The sequence below is a fragment of the Geotrypetes seraphini genome, chromosome 2 (assembly GCF_902459505.1).
Source record: "Geotrypetes seraphini chromosome 2, aGeoSer1.1, whole genome shotgun sequence".
NCBI classification, from domain to species: domain Eukaryota; kingdom Metazoa; phylum Chordata; class Amphibia; order Gymnophiona; family Dermophiidae; genus Geotrypetes; species Geotrypetes seraphini.
In genome coordinates, this window is record NC_047085.1 from 322,490,146 (window position 1) to 322,510,132 (window position 19,987).

The 19,987-nt window shown below is 39.6% G+C and overlaps 1 protein-coding gene across 3 annotated transcripts in view; it reads right to left on the minus strand.

Annotated features, from left to right (window-relative positions):
• RBMS3 (RNA binding motif single stranded interacting protein 3) overlaps positions 1–19,987 on the minus strand; it is a 1,318,368-nt gene that overhangs the window by 994,561 nt on the left and 303,820 nt on the right. For all 3 annotated transcript variants that reach the window (XM_033930140.1, XM_033930137.1, XM_033930138.1), the window contains exon 2: positions 2,527–2,690. In XM_033930140.1, the coding sequence (XP_033786031.1) occupies positions 2,527–2,690 (164 nt within the window). The remainder of the gene's footprint in view (positions 1–2,526; positions 2,691–19,987) is intronic.

Below are 19,987 nucleotides of genomic sequence, written 5' to 3' on the forward strand. Positions count from 1 at the left end.
TTCCCTCTAAGCTGTGCAGAAGTCCTCCAACTGTATTGCTGTCAGTGGATGATGGTGCTTCAATATTGTGTTCTAAATGGATAGACTGTAGGTAAAGGAGTCCAGCTCAGTTTAGAGGGAACAGTGCTTGCTGGGGGAGGGGGGCTTCAGGATGGGAGATCTAATTGAGAGAGAAAGAGGGAGGGGCAGCTCCTTTACTGCTTAGCACTGGCCCCTTTAAGAACTGGCTCAGGAACATGGTGCTGCAGCTTTATGGCCCGATGATTCTGGGGCAGAAGAATAATGCTCCTTGTGATTACAAGTTGCTTTATTTTTGTAACACAGTAGTTAGTAACCTGTGGCACAAGAGCTAAGGCCAGCTGGTGACTCACTCAGTAAGTTAAGTTGGGGAAAATGTCCAACTTTTACTGTACCTTGACATCCAGCCCCCCCCCCACCACCACCACACACACACACACACACACACTTGTCTGGTCTGCTTTCTCCCACCTTGGCTGGCTGGGGAAGGTCCTGCTTTCAGCTGCTTCAGGCCACATCCATTGGCTCCTTTTTTCCTCAGGAAGTTCTTGATCGGTCTAATGATAGGCCACTCCAGAGACCAGCTTACTGTTATACAGGACTTTTTTCTGTTGGGTTTGTTTGTGTTTTAATTTTTCATTTCTTTTAGCTTCATTTTTCTATTTTGCTTGACATACATACATTTTGTTATCTACTATTTTTACTTTTTGAAATGTAACCCTTATTTTTCAACCTTCATGGATACTGGGGTTCCTTGTAGCTATATTGTTGTTTTCTCTTGGGGTTCTTCTTCTTTCCTTCCTTTTTCCAATTTATCTTTTATACAAGCACTAGTTTTTTAGCCTGTTACATTAACAGGTGCTAGAATAGATATGTAGACTTAGGCATTTCTTTCTTTCTTTCTTTCTGTCTTTCTTTCTTTCTCTCTGTCTCTCTTCCTGCCCCCTGCCTGTCTATCTTTCTTTCTGTTTCTCTCCCTGGTCCCCAGTCTGTCTTTCTTTGTCTCTCTCCCTGCCCACTGTCTTTCTTTCTTTCTTTCTGCCTCTTTCCCCTGTCCAGCAGCACCCCTTCCCTGCTCCCCTGTCTAGCAGTAGCCCTTCTATCTTCATTTTACCTCCCCCCCTGTCCAGCAATACCCCTTCCCTGCTCCCCCTGTCTAGCAGTAACCCTTCTCCCTTCCTTTTACCTCTCCCCTGCCCAGTAGCACTCCTTTCCTGCTCCCCCTGTCTAGCAGTAACCCTTCTCCCTTCCTTTTACCTCCCCCCTGTCCAGTAGTAGCCCTTATCCCTTCCCTGCTCCCCCTGTCCAGCAGCCGCTAGCCCGGCAGCCTCGGGGATTTTGCTATGCTGGCCCGCCTCGCATTATCGAAGTGGTCTGGCCTAGCAAATGGCCACGGCTGCTTGATGAAACCACATCTTCTGCCGCTGATGGTCCGGGGGTGAGAAGAAGAGGCGTCCCAGCAGCGGAAGCATAGTCAGAAGGCAGAAAGTCAGCTGGCATCGGAGATCGGGGCAAGAAATCAGCTGAGGCAGGCACTGCGCATGCGCAGCATGGAAGCATGACGCACGGAGGCATTGAGATTAAAGTGCACATGCGCGCTAAGGGTTTTATTATAGTGGATTGTTTTTTCTTTCAGGGATTTAGTTTAGATTGTGAGCCCATCTGGGACAGAGAGGGTAGTTTTAATGTGCCTATTATATTATTAGCTTTGTAACCCGCTTAATACGTATGTACAAGCGGTATATCAATTTCAATAAATACAAAATACAATACACATATACACACTGTCACCAAGATGTTAGAAGAATGTGTCTTAACAGATGAAACATAATAGCTAAACTTTTTCAGAGTCAGGTGGTTAGATGGGTAGCAAGATTCTTCAACATGGTACTGATATTAACCCTGACTACCCTCTTCTTATACGGTGTCTGTTCATCTACCTCCACGATGGCAAGCATGCTAGGAACAGCTTTCACATTTGTTTACCTGGCATTACCAGGTACAATTTGTCTATATTTACTGTATATATACCTACAGAACACTTCTTTCAGTTTGGATATCACCTTAGCAGCTAGTGGCATAGGAAGACTGAAATTGCCAGCCCCTCCGTAGTGCTATACATTAGTGCTTGTTGGGAACAAAATGAATCACAATGCTCACAAATAGATCATTTTGTAAATGTTGAGACAACAGCATAGTTAGATCATATAATAAATGCATGTTAACATATTTTGACTATTAATAATAATAAATTAATTAATAATAAATTAATAAATAATTTATTTTAAAAGTATGTTTTGCATTCAAGGGTATTCAAAAGGGATGTGCATTTCTTTTTAAGGACTTGAGACATGTTAATAACATTTCTTATGTCTATCATTTTCGAAGCTAAACAGGAAAAACAAGAAACTAGACAAAACGAGGTATTTTTTTTTTTTTTTTGTTTTTTTTTTTGCTTGAACACCCCTGTCATCCAACGGATGAACCAAATATTTTCACTGCACTTACGGTTGGCACAGCTTGATAAGGTCCTGGTCAGTGGTGCCAGGTGGAAGGCCTCGGATGTACAGGTTTGTTTTACTCAACTGCTCCCCACTGCTGCTGCTGTTGTTACTGCTGTTTGTGCTGGGACTGGGAGGAGCCATGGGATGGGGAGCTGGTACATAGGACTGCTGAAAACAAACAAACCAAAAACAAAAATATTGTTACTGGGGGGAGGGAAAAGAGAAAACTAAAACAGTTTCCAAATGATAAGCACAAGCTGCTGCAAACGGTCTCAATTCTACTGCAACAAATAACCAGGTCTCTTAGGTGGGATGCTATAGAATACCTGCATTTGCCCGCCTAAGTGCCAAGAGATGGGTACCAGCATTTATAGAAGCCTTTGGCATGAGAAAATGCTCGCAGCCAAAATCAGTGTCCTTTATAGAATACTAGCTTAGCATGGAGATCATCCAGGCACCCAACTTTAGGTGTCATTTATTAAATTTACAAACTACAAAAAACTCCCACCGGTATTAAATCATGAAGCTCAATGGCCAAACATTATCCATAATATATTTTATTTTGCTTGTCATTACCTTATCGGGGTTAAAAAGCCTCAGAATATGGAGCTAGATACCCAATTTGGGTCTTTTCATGAGTAATTCACATGCTCCTGCTCACGTCATAGGCAAATAAAAAAAAACAGCCCTAATTTCTTAAGTTTTGTGGGGGTTTTATTGTACTTTTTAAATTTAGTTTATTTCATTTTATTGTTTGTTTTTTTTTTAAATGTAAAATTAAGGGCTCCTTTTACGAAGGTGCGCTAGCATTTTAGCACACACACCGGATTAGCATGTGCCATAGCGTGCGCTAGCCGAAAAACTACCGCCTGCTCAAGAGGAGGCGGTAGCGGCTAGCGCGCGTGGCATTTTAACGCGCGTTAGGGCCCTAACGCGCCTTCGTAAAAGGAGCCTCTAAGTCTTTTTGACATGCAAACTATCAGCAACCACCCATGCTTATTGTGTTGAATAGACTTTTATTAAGATACGCTAACCAATTTAGCTAAATGCATCCCCCTCTTCTACTAAGGTGGGCTAACCAACTAGCGTGTGCTAATCGAATTACAGCATACTAAATGCTAACGCGTCCATAGACTAACATACACGCATTAGCATTTAGCGCGTGCTAATCGGTTAGCACACCTTAGTAAAAGCTAAATTGGTTAGCGTATCTTAATAAAAGTCTATTCAACACAATAAGCATGGGTGGTTGCTGATAGTTTGCATGTCAAAAAGACTTAGAGGCTCCTTTTACGAAGGCGCGTTAGGGCCCTAACGTGCGTTAAAATGCCACGCGCGCTAGCCGCTACCGCCTCCTCTTGAGCAGGCGGTAGTTTTTCGGCTAGCGCGCTATAGCGCATCCTAATCCAGTGCGTGCGCTAAAAACGCTAGCACACCTTCGTAAAAGGAGCCCTTAAATTTTACATTAAAAAAAACAAACAATAAAATGAAATAAACTAAATTTAAAAAGTACAATTTAAAAAAAACCCCCACACAAATTAAGAAATTAGGGTTGTTGGTTTTTTGCCTATGACGTGAGCAGGAGCATGTGAATTACTCATGAAAAGACCCAAATTGGGTATCTAGCTCCATATTCTGAGGCTTTTTAACCCCGATAAGGTAATGACAAGCAAAATAAAATAAAATATATTATGGATAATGTTTGGCCATTGAGCTCCATGATTTAATACCGGTGGGAGTTTTTTGTAGTTTGTGGATGATAGTTTTGGACCACGTGGTCAGTTTTTGATTGATTTATTGAATTTAGCCGTACGTGTAAAGCTCCCAAATCAATGCCCAAGCATTTATTCTTTTTGTTGTATCCCATCCCTTTTTTACCTATAATATTTTGTAAATCTTCCCTTACCTCTTTCCCTCTTGTGTCCACTGTTTTTGATTTTATTTTTGTTACATGTCCACTCTTTTTAGAAATGTCCCCTTCCTTGCTTTTATATTATAAACCGCTTAGATTTAGCTTCTTTTGTTAATATTTGCGTTATATCAAATAAATTGAGCTGAACTAAACCAACTCTATGGCTGGTATGAGTGGTCATGTCTAAGTACACATGCACATCTATACTTGGTTATTCTAGCATTGTATAAATCAGAGTGGTTGCCCACTTTCCTTTATAGACTAGGCTCCACAAAGGGACTCTCTAAGCATAGACACACTCTGTAAAGTTGCCCACCATCACTCCAATTCTAGATACAATGCTTTGAGATGCGTATGCAACTTGGTTGAATAACAAACCAATTAGCTCTGACAGAGCTCCTTGTACAAAGCCGCGGTGTCGATTCCCCTGCAGCAAAAGCACCGAAGCCCATTCAATTCCAAACTACCTGAATAACCGCCTCATACACAACACCACAACCAGACATAGGAAAACTCACACCCCATTCTCATACCCCACAATTAAGGAGGTCAAACGGAAAAAACTATATGATGGCCTCCTGGCCACTCAAGCAGCCAAACTAGACAACCAAATCGCCAATCTACTGACGGCATCCCTCGACTACAAGACTTTTAGAAAAGAAATAAAGACCATACTCTTCAAGAAAACTCTGAAAAAAGAAATAATACAGCAAGTCTCAAACTCCACCTCTCACTAAAGCAAACTACCCCAAACAAATAACCTTACCCATTTCTTACTCTTTTTGAAAATGACCAATTTTTTTTTTTTTTTTTTTGTAAGTTCTTGTTGTAATACATCTTGGATAATTCTTTTGTAATCCGCCTAGAACTGCAAGGTAATGGCGGAATAGAAATCCCTAATGTAATGTTTTGCTGCATTTGCCGTGGGAGAATTGCTACTGTGGCTTTGCAAAAGGGGATACTAAATCAAGCAAGGAGCTAAACTATAAATTGCTTGTGTTAAACAACAATACTTGCAAGCTATATCTCCACAAGACTCATTATTCAAAAATGTATATAAATGTATTAAAACACTTACAAACAAGTGTGTTATAAATATAAGTGCTCAGTCACCAACCATACAGTGTCATATAAAATGCCAGCTATGGTTGAAAAGAGGGACCATCATTGCACTCTGAGAGTCCCTCTGCCTGCCCTCATTACAATGCTTATATGCCCATAATTGGTTGCTTAACAAGCAATTATCAGCGTTAACTGGATTTAATTTAAATTTATGCATGAAAATTTAGGCCTTGGGATCTGTGGCTACATTTTACACATGGCGCCAAAAAGTGGGTAATGAAATGGAAGGGTCATGGGTGGATTGAGGGCATTCCTCACATTTATTTACAAATCTAAGCTTAAAACCTTTCTTTTCAAAGATGTTTATGAGGTTTAGACCTGGAGCCTGATTTCAGTTATGTAACATGCCCTTTTTCCCTCCCTCTTCAATTTTTTATTTTTAGCAATGTAAACCTATCCATCTCCCTTTTTGTTTCCTGTGAAGTTTCCCTCATTGTTTGTTTTATATTTTAACTGTGTATGTCAGACCCCCCCCTCCTATTTTTAATTTACTTTTAGCTTTGTATTATATAAACCACTTAGAAATGTTAAGCGGTATATCAAGCTTAAATAAACTTGAAACATTTATTTATTTAAAACATTTCTAACCTGCTTAAACCTAAGCGGTTTACAAAATACAAATATACTGTATTTTTTGCTCCATAAGATGCACCTAGTGTAGACAAGAAAAAAACAAGAAAAAAAATTCTAAAGAAAATGGTGTACCCTGCCTGCCTGCCAATATGCCTGCCCTGTGCCCTGTACACTTTCCCCCTTCTGTTGGTCTAGTGGTAGGCTGGGACAGGGTACAGGGCACAGTGCAGGCCTAGTTGCAGGCAGGCAGACAGCACCCCCCCCCCCCTCCAACCAGGTACCTTTTTTAAATTCCAGTAGTCCAGGAAGGTAGGCAGTGAGCATCGCGGGACCAGGCAGGCGGCAAAAAGCTTGCGCCTGCATTGTGCTTCACTCAGCCAAGGCATGGAGGCAGCAGTCCAGCAAGGGAGGGGCAGGAGATACAGTGCTGGAACCGCTGGACTGCCGGAATTGAGAAAAAAAGGTACCGTTGGGGTGTCTACATGCCTGCCTGTACCTCCGGGATTTTAGAAAAAAGGTACCAGGGGCTGGGGAGTGGGTATACTCACGCCATAAGATGCACCAACTTTTCCACCCCCTTTTTTGGGATGGAAAAAGTGCATTTTATAGAGCAAAAAATATGGTACTTATTATATAACATATAAAACATACAAATAAACAAAGCAAACTCATCTAAAATGTGCATGATTAGTATCCAGCCTACTCAATTAAAAGCCTCCATTAACAAAGTTGTTTTCAAGAGGTTCTTGAAGAGAACAGGTGGTGATGTGATGGTGCTGTGTATGTGTGTTGGTATTGGGAGTTTAAAATCTTTTGTTAGAGGATGAGATGTGAAGGCCACTTTCTTAATGTTTCAAGGGATGGGCATCTCTGAAGGGGATAATGTAATAGGTAACCATAAAGGCTGTTAAGGGAGGGGTATAGGCGAGGGTGCCATTCGGTATCTTTCTAAGAGGGGTATGCTGGAAGGGGGCTGTTTCCCATTGAAATTTACATGCGTAATTATAGATAAAGGGGATTCTGTGTCTAATTTTAGGGGCAAGGATTTGCACCGTGTTTCTGTTAGTGCAAGTGGCCATGCCTAAAGTTAGACACAGCTCCAAGGTGTAAACGCTATCCTAGAAACTGTATCTAACCTTAAGTGCAGTTTATAGATTAACATGTAGGAATTTTTTGGCGCTGGTTTATTAGGCACGGTATATAGAGTTCAGTCCCAGGTGACTTGCACATACAAAACGTAGCTAGTTATTGAGAAGTTGTAGAGAGAATTTTAAGAATGAAAGTTTGTCTGGTTCATCAAGTTAGCTGGGTGAAATTTTTCATTACTGATCTCTAAGCTTTCTGTTAAGCTTTTCTGTTCTGTTATAGTTTAAGTTTATGTTAAGTATTGTATTACTCCTTAATACTGTAATTTTATTGTTTATTATTTATGTTCATCGCTTTGAATTGTGATTAAGCGATTAATCAAAAACACTAATAAACTTGAAACTTGAAAAAAAAACTTATTGCTCCACTTCTTAATTATTGCAATTCTACAGGATATATCTTGGGTTATCAAAATTTATTTTACAAGCACTACAGTTAACTCAAAATGATGCAGCAAAACTGATCATAAATGTGTCAAAATCTGAATACATTACACCTATTCTTCGAGAACTGCACTGGTTGCCAATTTGGCCAAGAATAAGTGTTGTGCCTTATTTAAAAGATACTCTATGGCTATAGTTCACCAGGCCTTAAACCACTGTTCCAACAATATCATCCTTCATGACCTTTGCGTTCAGGAGATATATTATTGTTGCAGATTAAAGGGCTCATTTTCAAAAAAGGTAAACATCCACAAGTCAGCATAAACTAGCACTTGGACATCTTCCTAGTCAAAACATTTAAGTGGGCATTCTCAAAACAGACTTTCTAGACATCTTTCTGGTCACTTTCTCTCCAGTGTGTCTAAATCTTGGAGTGTGTTAGAGGTATGTTTTGGGTGGACTTAGGACTTGGACATTTTGCAAGGATAATCAAACTTTTAACAAAATGTAAAATGGCCTAACTGTGCAGGAAAGACCCGCATAAGGGTTTACTCAGACCATATTAAACTGCTGTTTGGTAAAATGGCCTCTTTGTCTCCAGTCTATAGGTTGTGATTGGGATGCATTTTTTTGGGCCTTGACAGATTCCCAAAGCCAACCTTACCGGTGTGTGGTCTGACCACACCGGAGGCTCAATGGCCACATCAATACCAGTGATAGTAAACCTTTACTCACTCACCATACATCAATGCGAGAATAAGAATTATGGATCTCTGGATAATATGTATAATCTTTAGTAGTCAAATTAATGTCTTCAAGGGTCTACCAGATCCCAGCTAGAAAACAGGGTTCTCAATTGTAGGTGGTTGACCTGGTCATAATGAATAGCTTGTGTTGTTATCCAGGCCAGGATAGAATGCCATATTTGTTTCCCAAAAGGAAATAAAAAAACTGTGAAACAAGGTTCTGGATAAACCAGTTTGAAACAATTTAACAAAAATCATAAAAATCCAAAGAAAGCTAAAATACAATAACAATACAATACAGTTCACAATAGACACAATGAATAAGAACATAAGAAGTTGCCTCCGCTGGGTCAGACCAGAGGTCCATCACGCCCAGCAGTTCGCACCCGCAGCGGCCCATCAGGTCCATGACCTGTCAGGTTTTCTTGATTTAGCCCTCTAACCCCCTTATGTTTCTATCTATACTCTTTCTATACCCTCTCTACCTCTCCCTGTACCCCTCAATCCCCCTATCCTTCAGGAATCTATCCAATCTCTCTTTGAATCCCTATAGTGTACTCTGCTCGATCACCTCCTCTGGGAGCGCGTTCCATGTGTCCACAACCCTCTGAGTGAAGAAAAACCTCCTGGCATTGGTTCTAAATCTGTCCCCTTCCAGTTTCTCTGAGTACCCTCTCATACTTGTGGTTCCCCGTAGTCTGAAGAATCTATCCTTGTCTACTTTCTCTATGCCCTTCATGATCTTGAAAGTTTCTATTATGTCTCCTCTAAGTCTCCTCTTCTCTAGGGAGAAGAGCCCCAGCATGTCCAGCCTGTCAGCGTATAAACAGTCTTCCATACCTTTTATCATTTTCGTCGCTCTTCTCTGGACCTCTCAAGTATCGCCATGTCCTTCTTGAGGTACGGCGACCAATATTGGACACAGTATTCTAGATGCGGGCGCACCATCGCACAATACAGCGGCATGATGACTTCCTTCGTCCTGGTTGTGATACACTTCTTAATGATGCCCAGCATTCTGTTTGCTTTCTTTGAGGCCGCTGCACATTGTGCCGATGATTTCATTGTTGTATCCACCATCACACCCAAGTCTTTTTCAAGATTACTTTCCCCCAGCAATGCTCCCCCCATTTTGTAGCTGAACATCGGGTTCCTTTTCCCTATATGCATGACCTTGCATTTCTCTATGTTAAAGCGCATTTGCCATTTATTTGCCCACTCTTCCAATTTGCTTAGGTCCCTTTGCAGGTCTTCGCACTCCTCTGTGGTCCTAACTCTGCTGCAGAGTTTGGTGTCATCTGCAAATTTTATAACTTCACACTTCGTCCCTGTTTCCAAGTAGTTTATAAATATATTGAACAGCAGCGGTCCCAGCACCGACCCCTGCAGAACACCGCTCGTGACCCTCTGCCAGTCCGAGTATTGGCCCTTAACTCCAATCCTTTTCTTTCTGCCTGCCAACCAGTGTCTGATCCATCTGTGTACATCCCCTCCTACCCTGTGGTTCCACAGCTTCCTAAGTAGCCGCTCATGGGGTAACTTGTCAAAGGCTTTTTGGAAGTCGAGATAAATGATGTCTATGGATTCCCTTTTGTCCACCTGGCTGTTTATCCCTTCAAAGAAGTGCAGTAGGTTTGTTTGGCACGATCTTCCCTTACAGAAGCCATGTTGGCTAGTTTTCAGTTGTCCATTTCTTTCTATGTGTTCACAGATGCTGTCCTTTATCAATGCTTCCATCATCCATACAACAAAGACCCAACACGGGCCATGTTTTGGCAAGCCAAATTGCCTTCTTAAGGGGTCCTTGACTAGTTCACAAAACCAATACTAAACAGAAGCATATATCAAAGAAGAGTCAAACAAGTGAGAGTGCTACAAATGGCGGCACACTACTAAGGGCTTAACATGCCACAAACATCTTAGGCCCTATGATGTTTGTGAGACGTTAAGCCCTTAGCAGTTGGTTCTTTGTTGTATTCATCAAACACACTTAATCCACCCCCACCCAATCCCTTCCAATATCTTAAAAATTCCCCCCCTTCATATCCAACCTATCAAATGATCCTGCAATTTGGGTCAGAAGAGGAAGTGTGCTGCCGGTGAGTCTCTCTCACCAAAATATTCCTGCAGTCCACAATTTAGTTATGAGGAATATTCCATGAGGCTCAAATGTCACAGATCTATCAGGCAAGAGCATCAGAAGCCCACATCTCAGAGAAAGTATTACACTGGAGCAGCTTGCTATTTTGGGACCCCTGTTTCCATCTTGGTTAGATCTGAGTAAGTCAAGGTGATTGAGAGCTCCGTGGAGCGATGGTCTCTTGTGATGATAGTAAGCCAGTGTCCCATAGCAGTCCTTGGGCCTCCATCAATGTTGTAACCTTATGTAGTTGATTAACCACTGTGATGACAGGCCAATATTAAGTTTTGTGGGAAGACAAGGATCTGATGATCTCCCAAAAGTCTTGATGTTTGCGAAGAATAGTCACAGCAAATAGTTCCACAGTTGAGTTTTCCCAAGTAATCTGTCACACTTTCCAAGCAGCCTGTAAGATCTATTATTTTATCAAAAAGCTATAATGTCCCTTAGAAGCTTTCCATTTTGTGACCTCAAGGCTCTATGTCTGCTCAAAGTCTATGAGTAAAAGCTCTACATGCAGATTTGCACTCTGGAGAAACTGATGACAGATATATTACAACAGAGATTGATTTGTGGCTTTTTCTGGGACTCACTCATATATTTTTGTGCCTGGTCCTGTTTTCATCATCCTTCAATTTAAGCAGCAGGTTTTCTTGACTTGATTACAGGACTTGATTCCAGGGCCATGTATTTGGCACACAAGGCCTTAAGTTCTGTGTCATGGTCAATGACCCGCTCCTCAAAGTCATTTAGATGCACATCCATATCCACATCAGAGTGCAATTCGCTTTTAAAGGTAAGCAGAGTAGTTTTGAAGTCTCCCAGCCAACTGTGGATTTCACCTCAAGATGCTGGGTGTGAGTCTGCATCATCAACTGCCAGCTTGAGCTCAATGCTATTTTCTTCTCCCTCTCCCTATGACAGCATTCTAGAGTGAGGATTGAAAGATTTTGCCAGCAGGTAAGCAAAAGAGCAAAGATCTACCTTGCCGTTCTTGGCGGTCATCTTGCGCTTGTAGTTCTCTCTAAAGAGATCTGCTTTTCATTAATAACAATGCCATTTTCCACATGAATGTGTGCTAATTATTATGGGGATCAGAGGAGCTCACCAGCTAAGCAGCCATCACTACCAATGACATCACTTCCTCCATCTCCCAAATTCTATAAATGGAGCTTTGAGTTGTGGGTATAAATTTGGGCCATGTCCAAGTCACGTGCTGATTGGCTTCTTAAGAAGCAATTATTAGCATGAATTGGTTTTAATTTACATTTATGCATTTAAATTTAGGCATGTGATCTCCATCTAAAATTTACATGTGGCCTTTAAAAGGGGGGGAACAATACAAGACTTAGAGGTACGAAAGGAAATAAAAGCAAGAAAAATTTACTATATCTAGGATAGAAAGGGGAGGAAAGCACAATAGTGTAGGCTACTGGGAAAGGAGCTCCAGCCTATAAGTTATCATCATAGAATTTTGCAAGATTTGTTTAGAAAATAAAAAATTGAGCAGCAATAGAATGAGGCCATAGCTTTGAATCATGAAACTGTAGGGTCAAAGGCCATCATAAAGAAGTAGACTTTTAATTGTGATTTAAATTTCCTAAATGATTGTTCAGTTCTAAGGTACAGTGAAAGTGAGTTCCATAGGATAGGGGGCCATGACAGAGAAGCAGGAGTTTCTATGAATATCTAGGAATACTTGCCTAAAAGGGGTACTGCCAAAAGTGTTTGTTGAGCTGAATGAAGTATCTTGTGCAGTAAATAGTGAACCAAGAGACTGGCTAAAAAAGATGGATCTAGAAAGAGAGGATATTAAATTTAAAGGATAGTCTGTAAGTTATTGGAAGTACATGTTCAGACTTAAGAGAGTGATATGGTCAAGCTTGGAAGAGTGATACAAAAGTTAAAGTGCAGCATTTTGAACAAGTTGAAGACCATAAAATTAACAGTGAAGAAGACCAATAAAAAGAGAATTACATTAATCGAGCTTTGAAAAAACTAACGAGTGAATTAGAATCCAAATAGATTTTTGGTTGAGGAGAGAACGAATGGAGAGTAGGCGTCGAAGAGCAAGAAAAGAGGAGGAAACTACTTTAGAAATATGTGAATGAAAAGATAAGGTGTTGTCTAAAGTCACACCAAGAATTTTAGTAGCAGTAGAATATGTAAGCATTGTGAAGCATGGGGGGGTGTTCCTCAAAGTTACATGCATAATTATAGATTAAAGGGCATCCATGCTTATCTTTAGGTGCAAGGTTTTGTACTACATTTTCATTGGTGCAAATAGTCACACCTAAATTTAAATTTAGGTGCTGTTTACAGAATGGTAATTAGGCATCTTTTTGGTGCTGAATTTTTAGGTGCAATATATAAAATTCAGTCCCATATGTCTATATCAGCAGCGATGACTCTAGAAGAAGTACAGGGACAGTTATTTATGCAAAACTTGCAAGTACAAAGTTATAGTTGAACAAGGGCATACAAATGGTAGTTTTATCATTTGATTTGTCATGCACATTCGATTTAGTACACCGTAACCTCTTATTGAACAAATTGTGGGAGTTAGGAGTAACAGGGAATGTACTCTCTTGGTTCACAGGCTTTTTGCTAAAAAGATCATATCAAGCAAAGATGAAAGGGAAATTGTCAAATAGATTGTCAGCTCAATGTGGTATCCCACAAAGGTCGCCTTTATCCCCAATTTTGTTCAACCTATTGTTAAGATCATTAGGAGCTAAGTTGAAATTCATGGGAATGGAAGCGTTGATTTAAGCTGATGAAATTACAGTTCAACTCCCCATATTAAGAAATTGGGATTTTGTCCTAGAACAAATAACTGATTGTGTAGATACCATTGATTAATGGATAACATCTCACAAATTAAAAATTAATAGGGAGAAAACAAAATACCTTTGTTTGGTCCCTGAGGGTCTTCCTTAGACTGACAGAAAACTTCTTGTTGCTGACAACTCTCATCAATTTGAGTCATCAGCAAAGATACTGTGGATTCATTTGGATAGACAACTTTCAATGGAACTACAGGTTAATAAAGTAGGTAAAAGTTCATTTCTAGTATTGAAAAAAATTGAGACAAATTAGAAAGTATGTTGATTCCTCACAACTACAGTAACTTCAATTGTTCAGACATTGATACTCTCCAAATTAGATTATTGCAGCTAAGTATAGTGGGCTGTATTAGATCTTTAATTAGAAAATTGCAAGTTATTCAAAACACCGGAGCCAAACTTATTTTTTCTGCTGGAAAATATAACCATGTGATACCATTGTGGGTCTCTTTACGTTGGCTGCAAGTGGAGGCCCAAATTAGGTTTAAATTGTGCATCTTAATGTTTAAGATCTATCATGGTTGGGCCCTTCAATACTTGAATCATTTGGTCTCATCTTCTTTTAAATAATTAGGTTATAATTGTAGGAATTATATGCAGTTAAATTATCCATCGGTTAAAGGAATGAAATAAAAAAAAAAACTGTTTGCTTCTTCTTTTCTATATCAAGCATGGGATAATCTTCCATTAGAGACGAGGCAGATCTCTAATTGTCTTTCAAAAAAAAGATAATTATATTGGTTCTATTTGAGGAATAGCTATGCTGAAGATTTTGTTGGTAAAACATGACTAGCTTTAAATTAGTTACTTCAAAACAACAATGGTTAAGAACCTCTTTGAATGTGACACACAACTAGAAAATTATAGGTTCCACATGCAATTGACTTCGATTTTTTCAAAGGGAAAGACCTCAGAAGCCTGCACCATACACAGAATAATCAATTCCAGCAATGGTATCTTCAGCAGGACAGGTTCTCTATCATAGGTCATAAAACCCTTCTCACATAACCGATTCCCACAAAAAATATATTCAATGGTGTATTAAACACCTCCACAATGCAATCGGTGAAAATTGAAAATATAATGCACTTATCTGTTTTAACGATAAGAGCCCGACGGGACCCGTTTCGCCAGATTATTGGCTTCGTCGGGGGATTTTTTAACAGTGCTTTCAGTATGGCGCCGGCGCCATTTTTTGAAGTGTTTTTCATACTGAATGCACTGTTAAAAAATCCCCCGACGAAGCCAATAATCTGGCGAAACGGGTCCCGTCGGGCTCTTATCGTTAAAACAGATAAGTGCATTATATTTTCAATTTTCACCGATTGCATTGTGGAGGTGTTTAATACACCATTGAATATATTTTTTGTGGGAATCGGTTATGTGAGAAGGGTTTTATGACCTATGATAGAGAACCTGTCCTGCTGAAGATACCATTGCTGGAATTGATTATTCTGTGTATGGTGCAGGCTTCTGAGGTCTTTCCCTTTGAAAAAATCGAAGTCAATTGCATGTGGAACCTATAGCTTTAAATTAGGCCATATTTTCTTTATTATGCACTAATCCTGGTCTCTTAGAATTTGTTGTCTGCACAGAGCTGTAGAGATCTGGAATATAAGAATTGAATTGTATTGTATAAGTCCCAAGAGTGATCAGAGGGGTTGGGTGGGAGGGAGGGTCAGATAGGTGGGGCAATGAGGAGACACTGTGAAGGGGACAGGGCTTCACTGATGATTTGGGGGCATTTTGAAGGGGGATGTTCAGATCAGGAGGTTGAAAGGAGGGATCAGATCAAGGGGTCTTACTGGGGAAGATGGATTTGGTGTACCACAATGTAGTGCCAAATAATGTAGGCAGTCCTTCACTCTCTGCCACTATAATGTGGTGCCACTGGAAGACACTGGAGAAAATAGCCAGAAGGGCCTCTACCATGGGGAGAACAATCCAGATACAGAAATTGTGAGGAAATATGTTGAACATTCAGCAGGGGATGATCCAAAGCCATCTTGATTTAACCAACAGCGTAATGTGAGTTGCACAGACTCGACACTGGCAGTGTTTCGGTAAGTATGCTTTTGCCAAGCGTCTCCAAATACTGTTCTATATTCATAAGAACACTGTGGTTAAATAAAGTTTGGATCATCCTACTGTATATTCAACACCTATAGAGAAAATACAGTAAATTCTGGACAGAAGCTGGAAATGGCCTCAGTATTATTTTACTTACTGCAAGCTAGTTTTTGCAACTAATGTGTGATATGTACAATGCCTCCCTGAATTTATTAAAAGGACCCCTTAAATCAGAAAACTTGGTCAATTCTCTGAAACGGCATCTGAAACAATAGGTATTTATAGTAAAATGCGGCATATGGTAAATTTTATTCCAGCTGCATCTCTACTTTATTCCAGTGATGTTATCAACTTGATTTAGATTTTGGATAACTATAAGGTCCTTTGCAATAGGTAGACAGATATTACCATCCAGATCCTAAAAAGCCACTAGGGAAGAAACATAAACACTCCTAGATGAAAGGTTAAAATTCATGAAAAGGAACCACAAAGTCAAAATTATACCCATAAACATTATGGCAGCTTGCACCAAAAGTACAATTTAAGAAAGCACTGTGGTTACAAAATAATAGCCTTACATTTTAAAGGCACCACTGCTGTGAAAACCAGGTGAAAATATTTAGTCTTAGGCCATGTCAAAAAAGAAAAAAAATATATATTTTTTAAATGTTTTCTCCAACCCACAGTACAAGATAATGCTTAGATAATTTGGGCAAACTTATGAACCATACCTATATTCTGCAGTATAAATTAACATTACTGCATCTCTATCCAGTCCATTTATATTTTATTGGCATATCAGGATTAAATGAGCAGAGAAATTTAGATTTTAAAAGTCTGCTAGATCTGATCACTCTAGACTATAAAATACTGCAATTCCCATAAGAAGGGTATTTTAGAACTTGAATCAAAATGTGACAGCAATTACTGACTGTGATGCAGTAGTTCACTTGTTAAGTCAGAAAGATTTCCAGCTACCATTGCAAAGAGTGTTTCATGGGAATGTGTTTTCACAGCAATTCTTATAGCACTAGTACACTGGAAATGGAACAAACCTAGATTTTGATATTAAGTGGGTGAGATTGAAACACATCGAGCATCTAAATCAGGTTGGGGAAGTGTTCATAATTTTCCAAGTTGGGGGTGGTAGTCATATCCAAAGAAATATATTTGCTCTCACGTTGTGAGGGACACATTTTTCTTACTTGCTAATTTTCTTTCTTCTTTTACCTTGCCATCCTGGACCATTTAGGGCACAACATCACCTGCTGGCTTAGCAGACCTAAATCAGTCTTCTTAAGAGTTCCTATCATGTCTTCATACTCCCGGTCTTCCTATCATTCCTCATCAACCTTAGCTCAAACACTTCCCTCATAAAACTAAGAAGATAAGAAGCACACAAACCTAAGAAAAGCCATTAAGTCCAGTATCACATTTCCAACAGTGGCAAGTCTAAGTCACAAATAACTAGCAGATCCCAAAAGGTAGATCACTCATAGGGCTCCTTTTACGAAGGTGCGTTAGGGCCTTATCGCGCAGAATAGCGTGCGCTAAAATGCCGTGTGCGCCAGCTGCTACCGCCTCCTCTTGAGCAGGCGGTAGATTTTTGGGTAGCGCACGCTATAGCATGCGCTAATCTGGTGCGTGCGCTAAAAATGCTAGCGCACCTTTGTAAAAGGAGCCCATAGTGTCCATATTTGTTTGAATAATCGGCATACCATTTCAATACGATAGCCATCCTAGAGGTAGTCTGTTTAAAGAGATGAGCAATAGCTCTCTTAAGTCTGATCATATTATACCTATTTTAGTTAATCTTTGTTGGCTTTCTATGATTTGATAGAATCAATTCAAGCCCTACTGTTGATACATAGGGCCATGAATGATAAAATTCTCATGATTATAATATTGTAATCACATCATATGTCTTATTGTATTAATAATTGTGAGGAGGATGGGAGAAAATGATTGTTTTATGCATTACTTGTGTAGTTACTAGTGTGTTTTATGCAGTATTTTATGTTCAATTAATTGTATTGCACTGTCAACGTTTGAAAATCAATAAAGATTAAAAAAAAAAAATAAATTCCCTTGATCATAACAGGAACACTAAAGATGTATTGTACCTCATGGACATAGTATTCAACGGTAAGGAACTTATATGAGGGAGTGCTGAAAAGTTATCAGCCCAACCAACCAACTTCCTAAATTCTGAGCGTTATTTTGCCACTGTAGCTGAAAAGAGTGTTATCTTATTTCATTAAGTGCCAATTTGCAGAAACAAAATTCTATATTTTGACATTCTTTCAGATCATTGATTGCACCATATCCACGTCATTCTCTTCTTGGTCGGGCTGAGAACTTTACAGAACCCCCTTGGATGATGTGTTATCCTTTAATCAGCACCTTCCAGGTATCAAGTTCACGATTATGGAATTCATTACCCATAGAATTATCTAAAATAGAGCAAGTGTTGTCAGTGCATAAAACCTTTCCATCAAATTACATACCATAAATGCTCTCTTATTGGTGTGTGACTGATTTATATGAAGTATGAATGATGCCAGATGGCTATACTGAACCTCTTATTGTGTTTTTAAAAATAATATATTGTATGTTTATTCTGTAATCTGCCAAGTGTTTTAGCCTCAGCAAAATTCACTTTTAAAAATAAAATACCTGGCTAATAAATTTGTATGGACTTTTCCTCCAGGAAATTGTCCCAAGCTGATTTGCATCCCACTATGTTCGTCACCTTATCTACATCCTCCAGTAAGAGATACTATAGCTTAATTATGTACGGCATAAAAAAAGATATTCCACAATTTCTTTTCAATCTGCTGGTCATTAGTTTCATAGAGTGTTTAACTAATTAACTGTTCCACCCCATTTGTAGTTTTGTAAACTTCTATCATATTCTTTTCCAGTTGCCCTTTCTCCAGGCTGAAAAGCCCTAACTTTTTTAGCCTTTCTTTATAAGGGAGATGATTGATGACATTTATCCTTTTCTAGTTCCACCATTTCCTTTCTTTTCTTCTTCTTCTTTTTTTGAGACGGGACAACCAGAACAACATGAAAAGGATAATAAGAAAAGATTCAGAAAAAAAAATTGTGAAGGGACAGGTATACTGAGAAAGAGAAACTGATTCAAATAAGAAAATACTGGTTGATATTTAAAGCAATTTAAGTGGGCAGGAGAGGTTCCTGCCTGCTTATACATGGAGCCTTCGGCAGCACTTTTAATTGGGAATATTAGCAAAATATGGCTATTTTGGAAGTGGATTGGATAGGGGGCATGGAGATGGAGTCAGGAAGGAACCAGGAACAATTGATAACCAGGCGTATTTAAACTATGAAATTACTGATCTGCTGCTAGCGATCTGTAACGTGTTGTTTAAATCAGTGGTTCCCAACCCTGTCCTGGAGGAACACCAGGCCAATTGGGTTTTCAGGCTAGCCCTAATGAATATGCATGAAGCAAATTTGCATGCCTATCACTTCCATCATATGCAAATCTCTCTCATGCATATTCATTAGGGCTAGCCTGAAAACCCGATTGGCCTGGTGTTCCTCCAGGACAGGGTTGGGAATCACTGGTTTAAATTGTCTGTAGTGCCTTAAGATTGAAGAGTGGCCAGTGTAACACCAATTTCTTAAAAGGGTTCCAGACTGGTAAGCCTGATTTCAGAGCCAGGCAAAACAGTGTATAATAGTTTCCACTGTTTTGCCTTGCTCTGAAATCAGGCCTTTATACTCCCAGTGCATTTCAGAGCACATGGATAAACATAGTTTAATGGGACAGAGTCAGCTTGGGTTCACTAGTTTGCTGCATTTTTTTGAAGGTGTGAATAAATATGTGGATAAAGGTTAGCCAGTTGATGTAGTATATCTGTGTAGATATTCAGAAAGCTTTAAATAAAGTTCCTCATGAGTCATGGGATAGCAGGCAACGTTCTGCTGTGGATTAGGAATTGGGTATTAGACAGAAAACAAAGGGTAGGGTTAAATGGCCATTTTTCTCAATGGAGGAGGGTAAATAGTGGAATGCTGCAGAGTTCTGTACTATTTGACTTATTTATGAATGATTTGTAAACTGGAACAGCTGAGGTAATTAACTCCTCCCCCCCCCACACACACACACACACTCTTATTACTAAGACATGGTAGAGGGTTCTACTGCGACCCAGGACACAAAACGTTCTGACACTGCTCTGATGCTCATAAGAATTTGAGCATCGGAGCAGCATTAGAGCATTTAGTGCTCTGGTCCGTGGTAGAAACATATACCATGGCTTAGTAAAAGGGGTGGGGATTTGTAAATGACACAAAACTATTTAAAGTTGTCAAAACACATGCAAACTGTGAAAAATTGCATGTGGCAGATGAAGTTTAATGTGACAAATGCAAAGTAATGCACATTGGGAAGAATAATCCAAATCAGATGATGCTAGGGCCCACCTTAGGAGTCAACACCCAAGAAAAAGATCTAGGTATCATTGTAGACACTATGGGGCCCATAATAAAAAAAAC